This window comes from Ictidomys tridecemlineatus, chromosome 1 (assembly GCF_052094955.1).
Source record: "Ictidomys tridecemlineatus isolate mIctTri1 chromosome 1, mIctTri1.hap1, whole genome shotgun sequence".
Classification (NCBI taxonomy): Eukaryota; Metazoa; Chordata; class Mammalia; order Rodentia; family Sciuridae; genus Ictidomys; species Ictidomys tridecemlineatus.
In genome coordinates this window covers 23,357,545-23,383,684 of record NC_135477.1, presented here as the reverse complement: position 1 = coordinate 23,383,684, position 26,140 = coordinate 23,357,545, and the positions used below count along the sequence as shown (strand labels likewise).

The following is a 26,140-nucleotide window of genomic DNA, read 5'->3' as shown; positions in this document are numbered from 1 at the left end:
TATAGATGACTTCGAGGAGATGTCACATGCCTAAGGTCATAAGCTCATTAGTCCTGGACTAAAGTTTCAAACCCAGCTGTGTTCTGAGCCAGAGCTCAGGTGATGACTGACAGATGGAAGCTTCCCTCTATGAACAGTGGGAACACCCCTCTGCTGTTGCCCACTGACTATAAAGGATATGTTAGGATTTTTTTTTTTTTAAACACAGGGATTGAACCCAGGGGCTCTTAACCACTGAGCCACATCCCCAACCCTTTTTATATTTATTTTGAGACAGGGTCTCAATAAGTTGCTCAGGATCTTGCTAAGTTGCTAAGTCTGGCTTTGAACCTGCAATCCCCCTGCCTCAGCCTCCCAAACCACAGAAATTACAAGCATGTGGGCCTGGTGGGACTTAACATTTAGTAAGATACAAGTTTATGTTTTACTTAGGTTTCCATGTACAAAATTGTCATGAAGACACAGTCTTCAAATGAACTCTTGAAATAAATGGCTACCAAAAGTGTTATGATACAAACTTCTGCAATAGTTAACATTTCACAATGTTGCCACAAAAGACTGTTTTATTACAGTTTTAATCATGAGGATCAATGGCACATTAATGAATGATGTCCATTAGTAGATCTAACAAGGCAACATTTAAAGTCCAGTCTGTCTTTTTTTGTGTCAACTTCATGTTTTCTACCCCCTGGTCATCATCCATATGTTTGGGTAATATTTATTTAGAATTTTAACTTGAATATAAACAAATTAACTCTATATAATTTAATATCATCTAAGCAAGATAAGTAAATGTGTTTGTATGTGTACATACACACATGTGAGGTTTCTTGGGAGACAAATAGGAGTTTTTAAAGTCATCTAAATAAAACTATACCTTTATTTATTTATTTATTTTATTTTTTAATTAATTTATTTTAGTGTTTGGTACTTGGGATTGAACTCAGGGACACTGATTCCCTGAGCCACATCCTCAGCCCTATTTTGTATTTTATTTAGAGACAGTCTCTCACTGAGTTGCTTTAGCATTTTGCTTTTGCTGAGGCTGGCTTTGAACTTGCAATCCTACTGCCTCAACTTCCCGAGCTGCTAAGATTACAGGTATGCACCACTGCACCTGGCTGCCTAATTATGCCATTTTTATGTTTTGAATTTAATGCTTTGATATCTGGGGCTTGATTACCCTGTTGGGGAATACCTCTTCCAGAGCTATCTAATTCCTGGAGATAGTAACCACTAGCCAGGAGTAGGCCTTTCAAATGTAGACACCATAGCCCAGCGACCCCCTCAGGGGCTCTCACACTCAGGGTCATCATTTCCCTTTCCTAATAGCCCCAGTACCAAGTCCCAGACACCTAGGGGCAGCTATTAGGTCCCAGCACCTGCTGATATTATTCAAACTAGCCTGTCCCAAACCTGCCTGATTCTTACTTTGGAAACCAAGGCTCTTGCCCACCTTTCTCTACTCTCTCAGCCTCCTGGCCCACCCTTGTGCTTCCTGCATGGCCTTATAGCATGGTGTGCCCTTTCTTCTAGGAATCTGTGAGCATAAGAGCCTATCTTTGCAATAGCAGCCAAATTCCTTTACATTGGCCTTGCTGTACTTAATAATAAAATCCATATTTTAAAACATCATACCAAATGGATTGCTTACTGTATACCATACGTACTTCCATTTTAGGTAAACCAGGGTGCTGTCATCTTTCCCATTCACCAGAATACTTTGTCCATCCATTGAAATTCTCATGGACTGAATCCCATGCGCCTGATGAGAATGACTCCGACACCGAGCAAATGTTTCCTCAATAGTTTTAGGAACAAAGTGGAGAAATTAGAAATGCACTTCTACACGTGGCTTTCCTAACAGGCTTACATGTACTTCAGCCTGTGGGTAAATCTTTTTCTATTTGCTAATAGCACTTCAGTTGGTATGGATGTAGTTCATAGTAATGTGTCCCTAGTTTAAACTCATTTATTAGCACTGATTTATTCTCCCAATAGGGTGGAAGGAGAGATATTATTGTCACAGATTTATGATTGGCAATGAGGCATTGGGAAGTGAAGGAACTGCTGAAGGCTATGGAGTCAGGCAGGGGTGGGGCCTTGAGCAAGCAGAGGTGGCAAATTCAGAAGCCTTCAAAATAGTCAACACAGTCAGGCAGGTTCCATTGATGTGCAAAGCAGTTGAGCACCCAGGAGAGAGGGTGAGAAGCTGGAAGATACACAATAGCCCTTGGAGGATGCTCATTAAACCAATTGGGAAAAAAAAATCCAAAAACAGCACACACACAACCCACCAATGTGTCACACAGAACAACTGTTTAAGCTTCCTGTCTGAAAACTATGATTTTTCATGCTGTTTCTCAAGAATGATCCATTTTTCATTTAATTTCTTGAATAGGCAATAGTTCAAAAATTTTAAAACTGTAAGTGTATGACATGGAATCTCCCTCCTATCCCCATGTCCTAATACCTCCTTCCAAAGGCAATCAATGTAACAAGAACCATCAATATTCTTTCAGAGTTTTTTTTACATGTATACAAACAGATTTTTATGCAATATGAATTTTTCTTACATAAATTATAATATGTATATATACAAGGTTGCTTTTCCCCTTAATGATCAATATATATTGGAATATTTTCCATGTTCTTATGTAACGATCTCCTCATTCTGTATCATAGCTGCTTAATATTCCATATTTTATTTATGAACTAATTTTGTACCATCATAACTTTATTTATTTAACCCTCTGTTTTACAAATAGTACTGCCGTGGATGACCTGATTCAAAACAATCAATACAGTCACTCAGAACATCTTAATATCTTGCCATGTCATGCCACTGTCAGATATACCATACATTACATCTTGTTTCACTAGTTGACAGTGTAGCAGTTTGCAAATCATTCCTTAAAATCACAGTCCCAAAACCTAGAAAAATATCACCTACCTTTTGGGGAAAGGCAACTACTTTCACCTTTTCAGAGGTCTAAGGACAATGGAAATCAAAAATAGTAGTGGTAGTGATTGAGTTTGCAAGTGATGGTGGAGGACTGAATCAGGGCCAACCCTGCTCCTTTGTGCAATTCCAGTGTGAAGGGACAGTGGGGCAGCAGCAAGCCAGGCAAGGCTCTTCAAGCCAGGGGGTAGCATGTTTGCAGAGTAATTCACCATTTCTAAAACAGTTCCCCCCACTACTGATAGGGCAGAGCTTTGAGACTTTCCTGATTTCCTGGCTGAGCACCTGAACTTCTCTTGAGCTCAGTGAATTTCTAAGACACAGCTAGCTGATTGCAGAATTAGGTAGTGCCCTGCCTAGTGCTCTATGTTTGCAGATCTCTTTTTCCTGGTGGGAGTTTCTTCCCTTCAAGATTCAAACCAGGGTATATCAAGACACTTGTAAAACCAGGTGTGGTGATGCACACCTGTAATCCCAGCAGCTTGGGAGGCCAAGGCAGGAAGATCACAAGTTCAAAGATCACCAATTCAGCAGGCCCTAAGCAACTTGGAGAGGCCTTGCCTCAAAATAAAAAATAAAAAGTGCTGAGGATGTGGCTTAGTGGTTAAGCACCTCTGGGTTCAATCCTTGGTACTAAGGAAAAAAAAAAGTCAAAGTCATTAATTCCATCAGTGATAAGAAAAAGTTGAGTCAATGAACAAGGAAAAGTTCTGGTTTGTCTTCTAAGGACTTTTGTTAGTTATCTGAAATCAATATACACACTGCATACTTTTTTTTAAGGAGCTTACCAAAGTATAAATATCTCGGATACACAGAATTCCACATTTAGCTATTGTTATGAGCCACAATCCATGCCAAGATAGATAGAGCATTCCAGTTCCATAATGCTTGCTTTGCACTTTTTGGTGTGGCTTAAGAATACAAACCTTGGTATCTTCCTGCTAATCAAAGAAAAGAACCATATTATAGAAAAGATTAGATGAATAGCAAATTCATGTTTACAGATGTGCATTTTGCATACATACTCATATTTAAATCACAAATGCTGTTCTTAGAAATGAATTAGTATGGGATAAAGTAGGTGCTCATGTTTGTACCTACCATGTAACACATACTTTGTTTGCAAATAAAAGTTTGTTTTGCTAGCTAAGCAAAGTCTTCATATGTAGTCTGCTTCTAAAGATTCAGCTGACACTGACAATCTTTATTTTTGCCAATAATTTTTATAAATCCTAGTAAAAGTCAAAATAAGGTAGTTGAGGCCAGAAGTGATGGCACATATCTATAATCCCAGTGGCTCAGGAAGTTGAGACAGGAGGATCGTGAGTTCAAAGCCAGCCTCAGCAACTTAGCAAGGCCCTGTCTCTAAATAAAATTTAAAAAGGGGGGGGGCGGTGGGGGCTGGTGATGTGGTTCAGTGGTTAAGCATGCCTGGGTTCAATCCCTGGTATAAATACATGAATAAAATAAGGTAGTGGCTATACCTCCTATGTGTCTCTTGCATTCCCCCCCCAAGCCTTTCACATGTCCTTCTTTGGTCTGAAATGTCCTTTTCCACCTTATCCCCACCAGTCCTTCACATCTCCTTATATCAGCATCTACCCCTAGACAGCTCATATTACTTCTCCACGTCTTAATCTGACCTGTTCTTCAAAGTCCAGTTCAAATATTGCTCATGAAATTTTCTTGAATTCCCTTTTCCATGAACCATTTCTTTCTTCTTGCAATTTCTATGTCCAATGCTGTCTACTCTGAGAGAGAAGGGCTTTTGATTGAATTGAGACAGGTGGGAGATACTCTTGGGACCCATTCAGTGGGACACTGAATAGCTAAGGGGCAGCAAGCAGAGGGTCACTGGGACAGTGTGCAGAGCAGAAGGTGACACAACATGGAAGAAGTTCAAAGAGAGTGATGAAAGGATGTTAGGAACATAGTTCAGTTATTTTGCTTACAGATCAGGCACCGAGTTCCACTGAAAATTACCCATCCTCTAGCCCTTGGCATCTATGGAATAGATTTTCTAATGCTAGATTTTTTTTTAAGCAACTAACCCAATATTGGGTCATCTTCATTGGGTTATCTGGCAAGTGTGACATATGCAGCATGAGCGTGAGCTTGCTCAGAGGTATTTTTTGCTGGATTAACAAGTAACACTAATATTATCTAATTCAAGGGCAGTGTATTAATACAATAAAGCCTTTTATTAACTGAACTATTCTGTTAAAGCAGACAAGAGGATCATGTCTAAATAGCACATTGTCAATATTGATTGCTAAGGTGAGTGATAGCATGCTAGAGTTTTGGCATACTTTTTCAGGAAGAAGATAGCTACAGATGTACGGTGCTTGATTACAGAAGCCATATATTTGGTTACTTTGAAAGTCCAAGACTGCAGAGGACAGAGTGTGCTCCATCTCATACAGGTTCAAATGAATCAGCTCCTCTTTCAGTTTCCCTCTTTCATCAGTGAAGCTTTCAGAAACTATAGGATTTGAGGAAGAAGAGAGGTGATTTATACCATATATTGATTTTATTCTTTATCATTATTAACAATTATGAAAAGCAAAATAAAAGTTTTAAATGCTCACTTAATATTGCAGAGGCTATTCATTTATGAAAATGATTTTAAAACAATTTATCTATACTAAAAATACTGATGACTGATGAGTAAAATCTCTTGCTGGTCTTAGTAATTTTATCAATTAACTTAAAGACACATCAGTAAATAAATATATGAGTCATGTAGGGTGGCACACCCTGTAATCCTAGCAACTCAGGAGGCTGAGGCAGGAGGATCACAAGTTTGAGGCCAGTCTCTAAATTAGCAAGACCCTAAGCAGCTTAGTGAGAACCTGTCTCAAAATAAAAAGGGCTGAGGATGTAGCTCGGTGTTAAAGTGCCATGGGTTCAATCTCCAGCACCAAAAAATAAATAGATAAATAAATTTTAAAAATAAAATAAACGTACATAGTATAGAGATTCCTAATTAAAACAAAATATTCTTTGAGATTTTCTCTTATACTCTATAATCATTTATTTGTAAAATTGCTACCCAAATATATTTGTCATCTAAAACAAATAAAGTATCTATTTTCTCATAATTTTTCACCCAGATAACTTTCTTTGTAATTTATTAGTGAGACATCAATAAATCTGAATTTTGTAAGTAGGGGTATATTAGTGTATAAGCAAAGACTATCTCTGTATTTTATTTTATTTCTCAAGCCCTTATGGAATATTTTGTGTATCTCAGACACTATTCTAAATGGCATACAAATATAAACTCATAGTAGGAAATGCTCTTGGAACTATGAGAAGATGAAGTAAAACTTTTTTGTTGTTTTAAAAAATAATTTATATTGGGCTGGGGATGTGGCTTAAGTGGTAGCGCGCTCGCCTGGCATGCGTGCGGCCCGGGTTCGATTCTCAGTACCACATACAAACAAAGATGTTGTGTCCGCCGAGAACTAAAAAATAAATATTAAAATTCTCTCTCTCTTTCTCTGCCTCTCTTACTCTCTCTTTAAAAAAAATTAACAGTGAAGGTAACTATACTGTAAAGAGTCTGAATTTAACTATATATGTTTAGAGCTACAAAAACAAGAGACATCACAAAATGACATAGTGTCATTTGATCCTTTTTCTTTTCTTTGCTAATAAAGTAGACTCATGAGTTACAAGGTCTAGAGGGAAATGCACATTTCAGGTTGTTCCACAGTCACATCAGTTTAACTTTGTAAAGATGCACAAAAAATAGCCATTTTACCTCTTCACAAATGATGTAATTAGGAGAAAAAAAAAAGACCCCAAAACAACTATAACAACACTTTTGCTGAGTCAAAGATAGAATAGGTTGGGTTGTCGGTTTTTCTTTACCTGTTGGTAGTATTTTGGGCACAGTAAATAATTCCAACCTGCTTTTTTCTGCATCTGGAAGTGAAGAAAGCACCAATACTTGTACCACGTCTACTTCCAAAAGAGACACCGTGGATATTTGTAGAATGTCCTTGCTCACCTCTGAAAGCAAATGGAAATCAATGCTCCTGTGGTCAGAACTTCTTACCATCCCCAATTATATCACATTATAGACTTGCCTTTATACAAACTTTAGAACCAAATTTATTTACCAGTATATCCAGTGACTTTTAAACATAAGTGACAAGAACATTTTTGATGGGGCTAGGATTGTGGCTCAGCAGTAGAGGGCTCGCCTAGCATGGGCAGGGCCCGGATTCGATCCTCAGCACCACATTAAAAATAAAAGCATTGTATTGTGTCCATCCACACCTAAAAGGTAAATATTAAAAAAAAAAGATGCTCACCTTTAAAAAAAAAACATTTTTGATGAACTGATGGAAGATCTTCCCTGATTATATCTAGATCATCAGAGTGCCCCCAGCTTGGTTTAGCTTCTTTCCCATCTGGGGTGGCTTCCAGAGTCTATCATCTCTACCCATCTGCCCCCTGTGTGCCTTGTGCCCTGGCACAGGCACTCCAGCCAGTTTGCCCACTCTATTTTTAACTTTTTAAGTTGTAGATGGACAAATATCTTTATTTATTTTTATGTGGTGCTGAGGATCCAACCTAGTGCCTCACACATGCAAGGCAAGCACTCTACCCTGGGCTACAGCCCCAGCCGAGTTTGCCCACTCTAAATATTGGATGAGCTCAGGCACTGGTGTTCTTTGCATCTGTACATCAGCAAGGCATATTATGCCTGCAGTCCACTGTGGGTTCACTCCACACTTACCTCTCCATCTCGGAGGGGTGATACTGCAGCTGTCCCCCTTTTCAGCCCCTTCCCCGGATGTGCAGGTGATGCATGCCCTTACCTGTTCCTCAACAGGAAGATCAAGGCCATCTCACTCAAACTCAGCCTCAAGATTCTTATCCTGACTCTCTCATCTTCTTGCTGTTTTGTTCCTCCTCCTTTATTTCCATAATGAGGCAGGAATCAATCTCAGGCTCCATCTGTGATTTTGAGACTACCCCTCCAAATCCAATTGGACCTTGCACTATCAAGCACCTCTTGTTTGTCTGTGGTAGGGATTAAACCCAGGGGAGCCCCTTCAATGAGCTATATACCCCACTGAGCTATACTCCCAGCCTTTTTTATTTTTAATTTTGAGACAGGGTCTTGCTATGTTGCTTAGGCTGACCTTGAGCCTGAAATCCTCTTGTCTCAGCCTCCTGAATTGCTGAAATCACAGGTGTGTGCCACAGTGGCACCCCCACACCCACCAAGCTCAATCACTTCTTTGGTCTTGTGTCCCCAAGTCTCCTTCTATTCTGCTCTGTCTTCTGATAAGAACTGTCCTTCAACTCTGCTTCCCTTCAGTTTGGTATCTGATTCTTCCATCCTGGGTAAACTTCCTAAAATAGTCTTGACATTTAATCACTCCATTTTCTTACCTCTAGTCCCTCCCTGACCTCTTTGTCTCTCAGAGGTCCCCTGCAGATCATCCTTGCAGCACTCACACCAGTCACAGCTGTACCTTCACCCAGCCCACCTTCCTCATGCTTTTTGGTGGGGCAGGGCTTTTTCTCATTACTCTGACCCAGCCTCAGTTTTCTCCACTGCCTCCTCTTCCTCTGTCCACACCTTCAATGCAAAACAGACTAGTGTTCCATTCCCAGTTTCTCATCCCACCCACTGGCCAAGGAAAGATGTTAAGAAGTGAGATACTTAGGCAGCATGTATCTGTCCACTCTGAGGTTGGTCACAGGATCTACCACACTAGGTGCCATCTAATTGACATATTGAGATTGCCTGTTTGACTCCAGTAAACATTCAGATTTGCTTCACTAATCAACGTTCATGCTTTCAAGATCAGAATTCTATCATCAAGCCTTGAACTGTGTATTTCTATCTCCAAACTAATGCTAAATATCCCAAAATGAATTGCTTATTGGCTTCAAATATACAGAATTTAAGCCTCAAAACCTATCTTCTTCTTCAAATTAATGACACCACAAACTTCCACTATCCAGGTTAGAAAGTTTGGAGTAAATGCTGGTCTCTCCTGCTGTGGTTTGTATTTGTTTCCCCCAGAGACTCTGGGGTCAAGTCCTGGTTTCCAGCCTGTGGTGCTATTGGGAAGGGTGGAATCTTTAGGAGGTAAGGCTCAGTGGAAGGAAGTTAGGTTGCTGGGGGCATGCCCTGAAGAGGACATTGGGACCCCAATTCTTTCCTCTGTCTTCCTTTTCTTCCCAAACACCCTAAGGTGAGCAGCTCTTGGCCAAAATGTACTGCCTCACCACAGGCCCAAAAGCTATGGGACTGACTATGGACTGAAGCCTCCCAAACTGTGAGCCCAAATGAACCTTTTCTCTTATAACTTGATTTATCTCAGGTATTTGTTATAGGACTGGGAAGCTAACACACCTCCTTTTCACATATAATCAAATACCAAGTCCTACCAATCCCATCACTCAGAGTTTTTCCTCTTCTCTCTTTCCAAGACACTGCATGGGTTTGTGCATTGTGCACATGACCTGAAGTTGGTCTTTGAGTCCTGAATCTTCCACTACCTACCTGTGTGATCTTGAACAAGTACTTAACCTTGCTGTGCCTCAATTGCCTCATCTATAAAAAGTGAATAACAACAGTCATCTATCTCACAAGAGTTGCTAATGGAGTTAACACACACCGTAGAAAACTTGCTATCACATAGCAAGGCACCCCTCAATAAACACCAGCTGCTATTATGATCGAGTATTGTTATCTCTTGTCTTGACTACTATTACAGCTTCCTTATTCATTTCTCTAATCCATTCTCTTTTCTTTCTACTATATCCTTCACATGCATGCCTGAGTCATCCTCTGAAGACCAAGCCAAAGCCAAATCATGTCAGTTCCATCTTGAAATTTCTGATGATGTCTCACTGAGCACAGAACAAATTCCAGAGTCCTTGGAACGATATTCAGGGACCTTTGTCATATTTTACACTTAATTGTCATGGGCACCTTCTAATAAACTCTTCCATTTCCCTGTTATATCAGACTTTATTAAAATTTTTTATCTTGAGCTGTAATATTAATACATCCCATCCCACACCTATGGAATCCTCAGAGCTCACTACTTTTCTTTGGAAAACCCTCCCTTTACCATCTTCACCTCCATACCTGTGCACAGCTTTACCTCCTTCCCTCACACCTGGGAGAATTAATTGCTCTGCCTCTGGGCCAATGCAGAACTTTGCTTTGTTCTCCCCTCACTAAGTTGTCTTTTTGACCTTTTCATTTCCCACAGGCCTAGATTTAGCATTTTGCTCTTACTAGGCACTTGAAATTCTTAGAAATTCATGAATGAATTTAGAAAATGTTTTTGAGGGAATATATATATGTTTGGTACTTAAAGCCAGAGAGAAAAGAATTAGTTCTTAAATAAATAATAAACATCTAAATATCATTTAAAAAATATTTCAGGGAGAAACCATCCTTATTTCTCCTTAAAATATACATCAGAAATATTCAGCCACACTCAATACTTGATTCAAGAAATTTCTTTAGCATCAGATAAGCAGGTAACTCTAACACAGCAAATACCTCTACATATAATGTGGGGATCCTCCTAAATGACTGTTATCTAAATGTTTCTATTTTTAAAAACATAATACAAATAATTATTTTGCTATAGTTCTATTTTTCTAACATGAAATTCTTTGAAATACAGTGAATGGTATTTTAAATTAATACATATTATGTCATACCTACGAATCCTAGGATCTCAAATGAGCTTGAAGGATTGGCATTCATAATAAAGATGTTTCCTTCTGAGGATCCAACAAACAGAAATATTCCTCGCTGGTCAAAACTAGAAAGAAGAAATCTAATGATCAGATCCTACTTGCTTCACCAGAGAGATAGTGAACAAGCTTATGGATGTGTGGCCAAGGAGATATGCTCAAAACCCGTCACCAATGGTAGTTAATAAGTTAATAAGTCTCTGACCTTGTGAAAGCCAAGCAATCACAGGTAGACGTAACCCCTGTGCTCTACACCCATACCACGGAGGACATGAAGATGTCCTTCCACACGGGAAGATGCCCGAAACATGGACAGCTGTGTCATTGTAAGTGAATAAAGTAAGTCAATAGAGCTTTCTTGTTATTTCAAGTGGGAATAAGCCATTCTCAAATTAGGGCTGGGTGTGACATTCAGTACCCCATGACTGGTCTGTGGCAGGAGGAGGAGGATGTGGTGAAACATCTCTTTAGTCCCTCAAATTAGAAAAAGTGAGGAGAGACAAATCAGAATAAGAGAAGTAGATCTGAGAAAGAAGAGGCACCCAGGAAATACCATGGTACAGAAGAGCAGAGTAGAGTGGGGAGGTGATAGCTGGCTGGTGACAGCAGGCCGGGCTGGATGCTCTGCAGCAACAGCACAGAGGGCAGAAACCAGCTCCTCCACGCTGCCTGCAAAACCTTCAGCAAAGTCTTCTCTATGCCTCTTTGGACCTGAATCCCCTAATCTGTCCAGCAGAGACAAGCAGACTTCCTTAAGGGTCCCATCCAATGAACTCCAATAAGCTGTCAAGCAGGGCACAAATGTCAGTGTGTAATATTTACTGTTTTGATAAATTTTAAAAAGAAAGAGCAATAATAACAATAGCTTTTAAGTTCAAATACAATGTATCTACACTGTCTTCTTAAAAATAATGCTTTAAAAGACTTTAAACAATCTGAATGTGTATTAACATATTGTTATTTTTTTAAATGTTGAAATGTTCATATAATGGAATCCTATGCTGCTATAAAGAAGAATGAGGAAGGTCTTTATGTGGACATAAAAATTCTCTAAGATAGACTATTTGGGGAGTAGTGAAAATAAATAAGTGAAAAATAAAACAAGATCCAGAACACTGCGTAGTTTGCTCCCTTTAAGAGCAGTGGCAGCGACTCTGAGGCCCAGAGGCCTGGTCTCTGATCCCAACACATGCCGCTGCCTGTTTAAACTCTTCATGCCTCATCATCCTCACCTGTAAAATGGAGGGAGGAGCAGCTGTAACAGAAGCATCTGGCACGAGTGAGCACTCGATAATTATTCACTAATGCAAAGAAGTGCTTATTTTTGCAATTGTTTATGGATAAAATGCCTTTGGAAAGGGACACAGGACATTCGTAACAGGCTGCCTCCAGGGAGAGAACTTGGTGTTCGGGGAACTTTCCATACACACCCCTCTGTACCTTGTGAACACTGAACCAAATGAAGGTTTTATATGAAAAGCAAATGAAACACGCAAAACTCAAGATTCAAAACAGTGATGGTCTTGCTGGAATCCTCAACAGAAGGCTGACAGAAGCGTGCCAGGAGGAGGAGGTGCTCACATGAGGTGCTGCACAGCAGACTTGGAGAGGAAGGCCTTGTGGATCACCCCAGGGGAGTCCACCTCTTGGACATCCAGGAAGTACACGTAACCATCCACAGTCCCCACAACAGCGGAGTGGGAGGAGGGAGAGCAAGCCAGGGCTGTGGTCTGTTGAAGAGAAAACCCACAAAATGAAGCCTGCTTTCCTGCAGGTAGGAAGTCTATGGGGCTGGGGTGTAGCTCCTTGTGAGAGCTATGCTTAGTGTGTTCAAGGCCCTGGGTTCCATTCTCTGCACCAAAAAACAAACAATCACAGCAAAACAAAAAAATGTCTACAATTTTTTGAAAATCCTGCAGAATGAGAGTAGTAAGTGTGGTATGTGGTGTGGTACTTATTTCAAATTACAGACTCAAGCCTCCTGAGCTCTCCAATTATATAAGCAGTCACAGGAATCTGTACATATTATTTTTAAAAATTTTTAGTTTAGTTGTTGATGGACCTTTATTTTATTCATTTATTTATATGTGGTGTTGAGAATTGAACCCAGTGCCTCACACATGCTAGGCAAGTGCTCTACCACTGAGCCATAAGCCCAGCCCTTGTACATCTTATTTTGCTAAAATTAGAATGATAGAATATAAAGAGGTTTCTGGAACTTTAAACCATAGCATCATTTTAATCTCTAAATGATGTTAAAATGATTATGTCAATCATCTATCTAAATGATTGTGAAAAAATAGACCAAAATAATAAAAATATTTAAAATTAATTTCTAGAATCTTCTAGACATTTTTGTAGAATGTGATTTTTAAAAACAACTGTTTTTCTCCAAGTAATGTAGATCTTGGAGTGCTGGTATGATGGAGGAAGACTTAAGAAGATAACTATGTCAGTTCAAAGAAGGGCATAAGAGATCCCTGTTTATTTCAAATTATTTATATAGAATACAATGTCTAAGAGAATAAATTAACTCCTATAATATTTAAGGAATCTTTAAATATTAAATATTTCAGAAATGTTTAACTTATCTGTGATTATTCTTTGTGGAATATTAGGACTGAAAAAGAACTTAAGAAATCATCATTTTGCAGAATAGTAAACAGGGGCCAAGGAGTAAATCAACTGCCTAGGATCCCATAGCTGTGACAAAGCTCATATGAGTACCTGGTGTCCTGCCCCATTAGAATGCAATTTTAGTGGGCTTTTATTAATCTTTATTTTACCTGAGAGATTTTATGAAACTTCTTAATGTGTGTGTGTGTGTGTGTGTGTGTGTGTTCCCCAAATAATCACCTGAAACTCTCCTCCATCCCAGGGCAAAAGTGTTAATCTAAAGAAGTATAGCACTAGCCAGAGGAGTCTTCTGTATCCTTGAAGGTGTCATCAAGAAAAGCTGCTGGTGTGTAGCTATTGTGGTGCTGAGCCAGGCTCCCTGAAGACCACTGGGTTCACAGTGGCACAGGCAGGCAGATCTGGCCCCAGCATCACTGGGCTTGTCTGGATCAATTCTCTGTAGGGCAGTAGTGTCCTCCAAAAGGGACAACCCAGTGCCCCTCCACAGCACAGGCTGGATCTCATGAATGTCTAAGGCCTGGTTTGGCGCTCTGTGAAGTTGGTGGAGGCCTTCTGATGGTGCCTGTGTCCCTCCTTGGCCAAGAGGAGCAGGATGGGTCCAGGTTAAATAGGGCCCTGGGGGTATTGGTAAGCATTTGAGTCTCTCATCTGTAAATGGAGATGTGATCAGATGAACTTGTAAGATCTTATCTAGTTCTAGAAATGAATACAGATAAGCATTTGCTGCACAGATTACAGAGTCTTCTGTTTTATGGTCTTTTAGTCCAGAGTTTTTTTACTTTACTTTTGAGGGAGAGTTTCATTTATACCATGGAATTATGTATCCTATGCATCTTGTAATATTCTAACATAAGGTATGATACTTAGTCTTTTATAATTGAGATTTTAATTTTATAAAGGGGAAAGGTTGTGACTTCCTGACCTACTAAGATCCATAGCACATCTAGAACTCCATAATGTAGCAAATGATGATAATTAATAGAAAAGTCACACCATTACAATTGTTTCTTGGTCCTTTTTAAAAACATTATTTTATGCAAAATACACGATGAACATGCAGTATCATGTTGGTTTCACAGAGACAGGTGCTGTGGAGGTTGTGGTTCGTTCTATTGCAATAATACGCTCTCCTCCTGGCAAATTTCTTGCATATGCACTGAGAAACCACCTTTCCCTATTTTCAGGGTTGAGTGGAATGGATCTCACTCCCATTTCTGGGGTTGAGCATAAGCCAATTAGCATTTCTCATTTCCTTAGCCATATTAATTAGTTCCAGGACATCATCAAAACAATAGATAGAAAAGAGAAGCTTCTTCCCTGACAATGAGGTATAATGTTGGAGTCTGTGGCATCTGCAGCCCACTAAATGAGACAAAAGTAAAACTAAAGGCATATGGTGGAGATAGAGAGAAACAGGTCCTTGAGTAATATGATTTGAGCGACTGGACTGAGGCACGCATGAGGCCGGACAAGTTTTGTTCTTTATAATTGACTGAACCAATAGCCCTTACTTTTTAATTTTGGCTTTATCTGGTTAGAGTGGTAATTTTCTTTCATTTCTAACTGATCTCCTTGTAAAGCAGGACCATTTACCTATCTATGGTTAAGGGGCTATTTCTTTTCTGAGTAAAAGCAATGACCGCCCCCCTTCCCACCCCAGCATACTCTTCCTCCCTTGCCCTGGCACTAAAGCTTTTTGCTGGTGGAACCTCAGCTTGTCTTGCAAAGAGCCTACACAAGAGACACCTGCAGGTCTACAATGAAGCTGTGGCATGAATGAGATAGAAACAACTAGGATTTCAGAAGTAACTGCTATCAGGGAAAAAATTATCCTTTCCTATACAACGAAATAACATGCTATGTTTCATTCTCTGGGATGCAGCATAGACTCTGTACACAAGGATTATTCTAAAGCTATAAGGTGAAAATGTAATAAACCTTCAGTAGCAAGTATTTGTCCAGACTACTGAAATGTGAATATAGAAGGCAGACCAAATTAGAATTCAACTAAAAAAAAAAAATCTATCAGGCACACTTACTGGAGTATTCAGATAAATCCTGCTTTCACAAATACAATCCTCCATCCACCAAATACAAACTTCCCCTGAATGTGTGACTGTCTGTAAAAGAAAAAGGCAACTCTAAATGGAAAATAAGACTTTTCTACAGATGAATGTTCTAAATTGCTTTCTAGTACATCAGTGTGAGGCATTAATCAGTTAAAAAATAAGTAAATAAAAGGTATTGTAACCATCTACAATTAAAACAAAATTTTAAAATGTCATCATATTAATAGAGCTTCTACATAATTATTTTACAAGTTCAACATCAACACTTTTTTCTGAAGAAATGTCTTTAATACAATTTAAGTAACATATAATAACTAGCTAGGATTAGAAAAATAAAATAAAGAGTTTTTCATGTAATATATTTAAGATAAAAATTACTTAGAAGGTCAATGCAATTATTGCCTAATGAACAAGCCTAGAAAATAGGAAATCATACACTGTTCTTTTTTTTAATTAACCGAATTTATTTTTTAGAGCAGTGAGCAGAAAAGTGTTTCCCTCCCCCTCTACATATACAATTCTTCTATTATTAACATCTTCCCCTGTGTGGTTCATTGTTATGATTGATGAGCCAATGTTGATTTACTAGTATTGACTAAAGTCTGTAATTTATATTAGGGTTCATTCATTCTTTGTATCATACATTCTGTGGGTTTTGACAAATGTATTGACACATGTTTTGACACATGTTCATCATCATGGTATCATATAGAATGGTTTCACTGCCTTAAAATCCCCTGAGCTCCACCTATGATTTGGTATTGTATTTAAATAGTTACCACCATGCCTAAGGTCACTTGGATTTTCTCTTATGTTGTCTTCTAGGAGTTTTTTGATTGTGTGTGTGTGTGTGTGTGTGTGTGTGTGTGTGTGTGTGAGAGAGAGAGAGAGAGAGAGAGAGAGAGAGAGAGAGAGAGAGAGAATTGTAAGATCTGTATCTAAATTCTTTGTTTTTTCCTTTGCATGTAAATGTTTAGTTGTTCCAGCACCATTTGTTAAAAAGATTATCCATTCTTCACTGAACTGCCTTTGCTCCTTTGCTAAAGACCACTGAGCATTTTTGTGTGGATCTACTTCTGGGCTCTCTATTTTGTTCCACTGGTCTGTACTTTCACCACAAACACACTGTATTCTTATAGCTTTATTCTAAATCTTGAAGTCAGAGTGTCAGTCCTCTGACTGTTCTTATCTTTCAGTATTGTAATGACTATTCTGGGTCTTTTGCTTTTCTAAATAAATTTTAGAATCAGACAATTTTCAAAATAACTGAGATTTTAATTGTAATTACACTGAATCTATAGATCAAATTGGGAAGAACTGACAACTTGACAATATTCAATTTTCCTGTGCAGTCCTGTATACTATCTCTTCATTTATTTAGATCTTATTTGACATGAGGGTTGATAGCTTTCCTCATATAGAGCATATACATCTTTTTGTCTGATTTACACCTAGTTCATTTTAGTGGTGTTAATGTTTTTAATGTCAAAATCCAATTGTTTGGCCAGACATAGTGCTGCATAGCTGTAATCCCAGTGACTTGGGAGGCTAAGACAGGAGGAGGATCTTAAGTTCAAAGCTAGCCTCAGCAATTTAATGAGGCCCTAAAAAACTTAGTGAGACCCTATCTCTAAATAAAATATAAAAAAGAGTTGGGGATATGGCTCAGTGATTAAGTTCCCTCAGTTTTAATCACCAGTACCACAAAAAAAAGGGGGTGAGGTAGGGTCAGGGTGGTAATGGTGTGGTAGGGATGCAGCTGAGTGGTAGAGCCCTTGCCTAGCAAGTGTGAGGCCCTAGTTCAATCCCCAGCATCACAACACACACACACACACACACAAAAAAAAAATTCCAGTTGCTCATTATTGGTATATAAGAAAACAATTGTCCTTTTTTGCATGTTAAGCTGGTATCCTGAAATGTTGGTGTAATCTTTTAGTTCTAGTAGCATTTTGTTGATTCTTTAGGATTTTCTACAAAGGTAATCATGACAACTGAGAACAAAGATAGTGTTATTTCTTCCTTCCCAGTCTATATACCTTTTGTGTCTTTTTTTTTCTTATTGCATTAGATCACACATCCAGTTTGACGCTGAATAGGAATTTGTACCAGTAGGTATGATGTTAACTGAAAGTATTTTGTAGGTATTCTTTATCAGGCTGAGCTACCTTCTACCCTTTATTTTCAGAGAGTTTTTAATCATAGATAGGAAATAGATTTTTTTCCAAACACTTTTTCTGCATGTATTGATAAAGTAATGTGATTTTTCTTGTTTAGGTTATCATATTTAACCTAGATGTGATGGGTTAATTGATTTTTAATGTTGAATCAGCCTTGTATACCTGAAACAAACCATGGTGTAACTAAACACTTGGTCATGGTATAAAATTCTTTTTTACATATCTTTGCACTCAATTTACTAATACTTGTTGAGAATGTTTTCCATCTGTGACCATGAGAGATATTGGTCTATAGTTCAGTTTTCTTGTAATGTTTTTGTATAGTCTTATTATTAGGGTAATGCTTCAGAGAAAAGAGTTTGAAAGTATTCCTTTTGCTTCTGTTTTCTAAAAAGGATTGTAAGATTGGTATTATCTCTTATTCAAATGTTCACCTGTGAACCCCTCTGGGCCTTTGTACTTTGGAAATTTATTAATTATTTATTCAATTTCTTTGATTTTAGGCCCTTTCTGGATAACTATTTCTCTATGAGTTTTGGAAGATTGTCTTCTAAGGAAGTGGTTCGTTTTTTCTTGATTATGAGATTTGTGGGCATGGAGTAACTCATCACATTCACTTATTATCTATTTAACATCTATCATGGTTTTGCTCTGATGACCTTTCTTTCGTTTCTGATTTTAGTAATTTTTATTTAATTAAAATTAATTAAACTGGCTAAATTTTTATCAATTTTATCAATCTTTTTTAAGAATCAGATTCTGGGCTCCTTTTTCTAGGTCAATATCCTATTTGTAATTTTATTGATTTATCCCATAATTTTTATTTTCTCTTTTCCAATTACTTGGATCTAATTTGCTCTTCTTTTTCTAGTTTCCAAAGGTGGTAGCTTAGATGATTGGTTTTAGCTTTTTCTTTTCTAATAAAGGTATCCAATATTATATAAATTTCCCTCTAAGTACTGCTTTCACTGCATCCCCCAAACTTGGTAAGTTGTATTTAATTTTAATTTAAAATTTTAAAATTTTTCTTGAGACATTTTCTTCAACATATCTGATATTTAAAAGTGTGTTGCTCAATTTCCAAGTTTTTAGGTGGTGGTGGGGTTTCTACTATTGACTTTTTTTTTAAAACAGTCCTAGGGCTTGAACCTCAGGCCTTGTACATTCTAGACAAGTACTCTACTACAGAAATACCCAGCCTATAATTAATTATATATCAATGCCATTGTGTTCTAACAACATACTTTGTATGGTTTATTTTTCTTTCAAAGTTGTTAAGACGTGTTTTGTGGACCAGCTGTGATCTATCTCTATGAATGTTCTATGTGAGCTTGAGGGGAGTATGTATTCTGCTATTGTTGGATGTAGCGTTCTGTAGATGTCAGTTATGTGCAGTAGATTAATGATGCAGTTCAGTTTTACTATGTCCCTACTGATTTTGATTTTCTGCCTGCTAAGTCTATGTCTCTGAAGAATTCCTTTTAACCATTCTTGCAAGGCAAGTCTACTGAGAAGAAATTTCCTTGATTTTCATTTTTTGGAGAAATAATTTCTTCTTTACTTTTGAAGGCTAGTTCACTGGATACAAACTTCCAAGTTAGTAGGGTTTTTTCTTTCTTTCTTTCTTTCAATATTTTAAGTATTCTCTTGTTTGCATGGTTTCAGAAGAAAAGTTCAATATGATTCTTATCCTGGTTCTTCTTTGGGTAAGTTGCCTTTTCCCCCCTCTGGCTTTTTCCAAGTTTTTCTCTTGGTTTTTGCTGCCTTGCATGGCTTGTATGGTTATATTTTTTAGAACATTGATAAATCATATGAAAACTGAAATATGTTTCTTGAGATCAATAAGGATAAACAATAGACATTGGGAAAGAAGTACATAGTTACCCCCTCCCCTCTCTCTTTCCTTCTTCCTTTTCTTTCTTTCTTTTTTTTTTCCCCCCTGCTGATCCTGGAGATTGAACCCAGGGCCTCACACATGCTAGCCAAGTGTCCAACCACTGAAGTACATTCCTAGCCCAGAAATACTCAGTTTCTAAATGCACCAGTTTTCTTTTCTTCCCTAAATAGGCTGAATTTATGATGTGTGAATGACATATATTTAATCTTCATTCTTGGGTGGTGCTGCTTTGTCACTCTGGAAGGAGATAAATACTAACAGTTTACTGGGTGCTAACAAGTCATTAGCATGAATGTGTTGAAATCCTTGCTTGCAGACTTGGGTGGTGAATATTAAAAGGATGGCTTCTAAGATAATATTATGGAATCACAATAGGATGACATCATTCTGCCTGAGCAGAAAAGATTTGATAATGAAAGTGTTTGGCTTTTCTACAAGTACTCAAAAAATACCCTCTGCCTCTTATTTGTACATGAATTTCCAAAGTTACCTAATTCGATATGGATAGGAGTTTAATCTAGAAACATCACATCTTTTTTTTACATATTTATTTCTTTTAGTTGTACACAATATCTTTGCTTTTATTTATTTAGTTTTATGTGGTGCTGAGGATCTAAGCCAGGGCTTCACATATGCTAGGTGAGCGCTCTATCGCTGAGCCACAACCTTAGCGCCAGAAACATCATATCTTTAAATCCTATTGTGCCATATTAAGATATTCCTTACCATGAAGTATTTGGTTCCAGGTGTGATAAAGTCAATTGCTTGGAATTTCCCATCACAAGCATCTAGGACTTTTTCTAAGGTTGGCTTCTCATTAAAAGTGTAGATATAAACAGATCCCTGATAAAAGAAAGAAGGAAACATCTTACAACGTTGCGTATGTAGTTCAACAAATATTTAATGCCTACTGTGAACAAAGCACCTTGTAGGAATAGGTGATGGAAAATCACAGAATTGATCTTAAAAAACTTAAACTCTAGATGCTTGATTTGTTTATTGATTGATTGATACATTTTCACTAATTAAAATAATAAATAGGACTTCCTTGATTCCAGGCATTTGTTTTTTTTTAATTTATAAAACATAACAAAACACTTTCTCTGATTTTAAAAATAATATGTATTTATGTAGAGAAGTTGGAAAACATGGAAAAACAGAAAAGTTTTTAAAATGAACTAAATCCTGGCACATGTTAAACACAATGGGAGGGGAGGCATGGATTTAAAATTCAAGCCTTTGTAAAAATCCTCAAAATGTGGCTGAGGCAGTTACTTTATGACTTGTTTGTCATTCTCAGCTCTCAGATTCACTTCTCAAAACTAGAAAAATCTATCTGTAATGTATGCATCTCTGTCAAGCAGCTATGATACAATGTGGTCACTTAGTCAGCAATAAGTAACTTGGTTTCAACTGGTTCAAGTTTACTTGAATGAAACACAATTTTTTAATTTTTAATTTTTATTTTTTTAGTTGTAATTGGACACAATACCTTTATTTTAGTGTGGTGCTGAGGATCAAACCCAGGGCCTCACATGTGCTAGGCGAGCATTATACTGCTGAGCCACACTCCAGCCTCTAAACACAAAATGTTCTTATTTAACTAAAAAATACAACTCTGCATAGTTCAAAATTTGGCAGGTATTTGCTAATTTTACCTCTCATTCATTCTGTCAACAAATACTGAATGGATGCTGGGGCTCTGTTAAGAGAACAAAATAGATAGAAATTCCCTGCCCTCCTGGCACTTATGTTTTACTGGGAGACTCAGACAATAAATCATATATCCCCCCAAATCTTTAAAGTTAAATAAAGACAATTGTAAGAAGATAAAAAGAAGAAGAAAGCAGAGAAGGAGGATACTACAAGACAAAATAAGGGAGTAAAGATTTAAGCCAAGCTGGGCATGGTGGTGCAAGCTTGTAATCTTAGTGGCTCAGGAGGCTGAGGCAGGAGGATCACAAGTTCAAAGGCCAGCCTCAGTATTTCAAATGTTTATATATTCCTGGTGAACTTAATTTTTTATTATTTCAAAATAAAGCCATTTTCGGGCTGGGGTTGTGGCTCAGTGGTAGAGCACTTGCCTAGCATGTGTGAGAATTGGGTTCGATTCTCAGCACCACATATAAATAAATAAAAAAATTAAAAAGTCCGTCAATAACTAATAAAAAATTTGAATAAATAAATAAATAGATAAATAAATAAAGCCATTTATCTTGGGTAAGGATTCCAGGCATTGGTAGAGTGCATGCACAAGGCCCTGGGTTCAATCTCCAGCAACAACAACAAAAAAAAACAAGACTATTTTGTCTAATATTAATATACCCAGGCTATAATTGCTGACCCCTGCGCCACATTGAAGATATTCCATTATTTCTTACTTACATTATTACCATAGAGAAATCAGTTATTAGTCAAATTGAAATTCCTTTGAAGTAATCTGTCTTTTCTCTTAGACTAATTAAAAAATCTTTCTTTGTCTTGTTTTTCAAGAATTTCACTTGGGGAAGTCTAAATGTGAATATTGTTTTATGGATCTTGCTTGGGCTTTGCTGGTCCTCTTTAATCTGTAAATTCATCTCTAATCAGTTCTGGAAATTTTCAAGTCAGTATCTTTTTAAGTATTGCCCCTGTCTGGATGCCAATCAAATAGATCTTTTCACTGTATTATTTGTGTCTCTTATTCTACCTTCTGTATTTCCCTCCCTTTTGTTTCTCTGGGGTACATTCTAAAGAATTTCTGATTTACCTTCCAGTTTATAAATTCCCTTTTTAACCATATCAAAACTTCTGTTACTTTTGTTCATTTAATTTTTGTTTTGTTAGCATATTTTTCTTTTTTTGAAACTTTATTTGGGTCTTTTTCTCTTCTGTTATGATAATTTTAAAAATAGTTTTTTCTCCTCCATAGATGTTGTAAGTTTATTTATTTATTAAAATAGCTGTTTTGACTTCTGGTAATCACCAGAAACTGAAGTCTTTCCATATTCAAATTTAAGTTTATTAAACTTTATTTGTAATCTACCTAAAATTGTTGCCTAGCAATATAAGTAGATGCCAATCCTGACCTTTGAGGGTCATTCTATTAAATTAGGAGTCTTCCTGACAGTATAACTCAGTCATGAGTTTTTACTCTGCATTGATTCAGCTCCCTTCTTCTCTTAGAGATCTCGTTTTCTTTAGAGAACAACCTATATCCCCAATGTCAAACCATATATGGATGGGTTGACTCTACCTAGGGCCCAGGGCTAGACATGAGGTCTGGCCAATCAGAGCTTAGACTCCCCCTGATAATAGTGACTGATCCAGGGGTAGATAAGACTTGTCTACCTGAATCTATGTTCCAGGGCATTTTTCCCCCAGCTGGTAACATTCTACCAAAGTCATCATGAGGACAGAAGTACAAATGAGAGCTGCATGAGGCTCTCAGTGCCACAAGGGGAGAGTCTGCATAGCAATGGAAATTGCAGAGGGGAAGCAGTTAAGAGATTTAGGAAATAAGGCCCAACGGGAGCCCCTGGATTCAGATCCACTCTTTGTTCTTTCAGTTACATGAATGAAAATGAACATTTCTACTTAGAATGGAACCACAAATTGAACCAGTTATCCCACTCTTTAGTTTATACTCAAAGGACTTAAAATCAGCATACTCCAGTGACACATCAAAATAGCTAAGCTATGGAACCAAGCTTCAACAAATGAATCAATAAAGAAAATCTATTGTGTGTGTGTGTGTGTGTGTGTGTGTGTGTGTGTGTGTGTGTGTGTGTATATATATAATGGAATATTACTCAGCCATAAAGAAAAATAAAATTATGGCATTTGCTGGTAAATGGGTGGAACTGGAGACTATCATGCTAAGTGAAATAAGCCAATCCCCCAAAACAAAGGCCGAATGTTCTCTCTGATATATCTGGATGCTAACACACAATAAAGTGGGGGAGAAGGAAGAATAGAAGTTCATTGGATTAGACAAAGGGGAATGAAAGGAAGGGAGGGGGATGGGAAAAGGAAAGACAGTAGAATGAATTGGACAGAACTTTCCTGTGTTTATATATGAGTATACAATCACTGAAACTCCACATCATGTACAACTTCAAGAATGGGATCCTAATTAGAATAAGTTATATTCCATGTATGTCTAATATGTCAAAATACACTTTACCCCATGCATACTTAAAAAGAACAAATTAAAAAAAAAGAAGAAAAAAAATGAGCATTTCTTTTTCATTTGGGCCTTTTAAATTGGGTAGTTTTTCATTTGTAACTGTAAGATTCCTGAGTAGTAGAAAATCACTATTCGGCACACTCTGTCTTTTATTCCTGTCATGCAATGATGACAATAATATTATCTGAAAATTGCATATCAAGAAATTACCATCTAACAAACCTTGTCTGTTTGAATCAGCAACATTTTGTAACTGGGAGAAAACAGCATATGTTCTACAGGCTCTTCAGTCTCAAGAAAAGTCTCCACTTTATAACTTGAATCTTTAATAATGAAGGAGTACACAGAGCCTTCCTACAGACCAAACACAATGAGATAAAATCAGAAAGTCAGTCTTGCTCAATGCATAGTACAATTTCTTCATCAGGCAAAGTCTGTGGATTACCAACAACTGTTTGGGGTGGTCATCTGTGCTTACACTTTCTAGAACACACTGTTCTTTCATATTTATTCAGGCAACTTTTAACCAGGTTCCTTGATCATTCTTCAATTTTATCTCTGTTATGACACACTTTTCAGTTCCCTAAAATTTTGCTGATCACTCCTTTATTGCTTGTCTAGCATTTATCTCTCACCACGTTCTTCACTGTAAAGGAGGTGGGACAAACGAGGCAGTTTGTTGGCTTGTGTGCAGCAATCTCCTTATTTCAAAGGACACCAACCCTAAGTAAATTTCTTAATCATTATTATGTGTGTTTCCTAAATGACCCAAGGATGGGGTGGGGGTGCCTTTTATTTCCTTCACATCCTCTTCTCCAGTTCCTCACATAATGCTAGACAATGGCAGCCATCCAGTAAAATTGAGTTGGTTGGCTGGTTGGCTATAAATAGGTTTGAGTTAAATTCACTACCCTTAAAAACAATTTGAGTTATTTTTATAACAGTGAGGAGGCTTTGGGAAAAAGTATCCTGCATTTCCTAAATTCAACCCTGGTATAACCAAGAGCAGATGTTTGCGAGATGGCTGGACATGGGATGCTTGAGCCTTAGGTATTGGGGGAGAAATTCCAGATGCAATCTTCAAGTTCATCACCATTCTGCATCCCTCACCAGAGCAAATGCTGCTGTTGTTTCTGTAAAGTAAGTTAAAATAAACACAGAGGATGGCCTTGAAAAGGACAAAAGTCATAAAGGGCACAAATGCAGACTAAATATGGGGAAGAGAAGTGGGTAGTCCACTTGTCAAGTTGTGGGGGTGGGTTACAAGCTGAGCTTAGTTGCTTGGGCTCCAGATTGCTTCTTGCAGGTAGATCTGCACCTGTCACCATGATGTCATTGCCCAGATGCCCTCAGGGTCCTGGAGATGTGATGGACTGGGGACAGATACAAGTAGACCTGAGATTTTAGTATAGGTCAATTAAAAACCTTAGCGTTGATTACAATAGCATGAAGGCACACGATATGGCTGTTACTGGGGCTGTGCTTGGTTTTTTGTTTGTTACTTTGTTTTGTTTTGCTTGAATTTTTGTGGCTTTTGCAGGGGTTGTTCCTTGTAGTACTGGGGATTTCACCCATGGCCTCACACATGCCAGCCAAGTGCTCTACCACTGAGCTACAACCCCAGCCCTTTTATTTTACTTTGAGACAAGAACTCACTAAATTGCCCAAGCTGGCTTCCAGCTTATGATCCTCCAGCCTCAGGCTGTATGTTTAATGAATGAGAAGATAGACTGTGGAGTCTGATATCCCTGGGTTCAAGCCAAGGTCCTTCACGTATTTTCTGGTGAGTTACTTTCTCTGTGACTCTTGCTTCCTTCATGTGACTGAGGAAGATGTCAACAGTCTATACCTGATAAGGTTGTTGTGTGGACCAATTAGAAAATATATGAGAAGCATTCAGTGTGGTGCCTGGTTCAAAGTGAATTCCAGGCAGAGGAGAATATTGATCCTAACCCTAACCTCAACCATGACGATATGCAAGCAAGAGGTCATGCCCAAGGTCTAAGCCAAAACTTAGAGAAAATGTTCCAGATTCATATTTGACACCCTAACACATTATTGCAGAAAGGAGCACAGAATTGGGTTATAGACTATGTGTTTTTGTCCTGGGGGAAAGGCAGTGGACTCTAACTGATTTTGCTTTTTGGAGTACGATAGGTACATAATACTGCATTACACTGTTCTTTCACCTTGTGGATCTAACTAAAATTCTTCATAATAAAAATTGTTAATAGCATCCAAAAGGGGAAAAATACTAATTAATAATGTGGCAGAACTTGACATCCCTAAATATGGCTCCTAATAGTAAATGGTAGCAAAGGGAATTTTTTTTCTTGAAAGCAATTAATTTTGAAAAGTAAAATACATTACAATTCCAGAAGCAAACACTCCATCTTTCTGATACACCAGGCTGACTGGGCTGATATGATGAGGTTCTAAAAGAAAGGTAAAGTAGAGGACACACAGTTAACAATGCAA

General features: G+C 37.8%; 1 protein-coding gene across 6 annotated transcripts in view; it reads right to left on the bottom strand.

The window, feature by feature from the left end:
* Positions 1 to 26,140, bottom strand: part of Cfap43 (cilia and flagella associated protein 43) — an 88,200-nt gene that overhangs the window by 37,661 nt on the left and 24,399 nt on the right. For 3 of the 6 annotated variants that reach the window (XM_040272725.2, XM_078053287.1, XM_040272728.2), the window contains exons 7-16: positions 26,033 to 26,097; positions 23,885 to 24,016; positions 20,221 to 20,337; positions 15,388 to 15,468; positions 12,293 to 12,441; positions 10,676 to 10,779; positions 6,839 to 6,979; positions 5,272 to 5,444; positions 3,751 to 3,903; positions 1,671 to 1,801 (exon numbers count right to left, since the gene is read on the bottom strand). In XM_040272725.2, coding sequence (XP_040128659.2) covers positions 1,671 to 1,801; positions 3,751 to 3,903; positions 5,272 to 5,444; positions 6,839 to 6,979; positions 10,676 to 10,779; positions 12,293 to 12,441; positions 15,388 to 15,468; positions 20,221 to 20,337; positions 23,885 to 24,016; positions 26,033 to 26,097 — 1,246 coding nt within the window. The remainder of the gene's footprint in view (positions 1 to 1,670; positions 1,802 to 3,750; positions 3,904 to 5,271; positions 5,445 to 6,838; positions 6,980 to 10,675; positions 10,780 to 12,292; positions 12,442 to 15,387; positions 15,469 to 20,220; positions 20,338 to 23,884; positions 24,017 to 26,032; positions 26,098 to 26,140) is intronic. The other 3 variants (XM_040272726.2, XM_040272732.2, XM_040272729.2) reach the window with 1 other exon arrangement.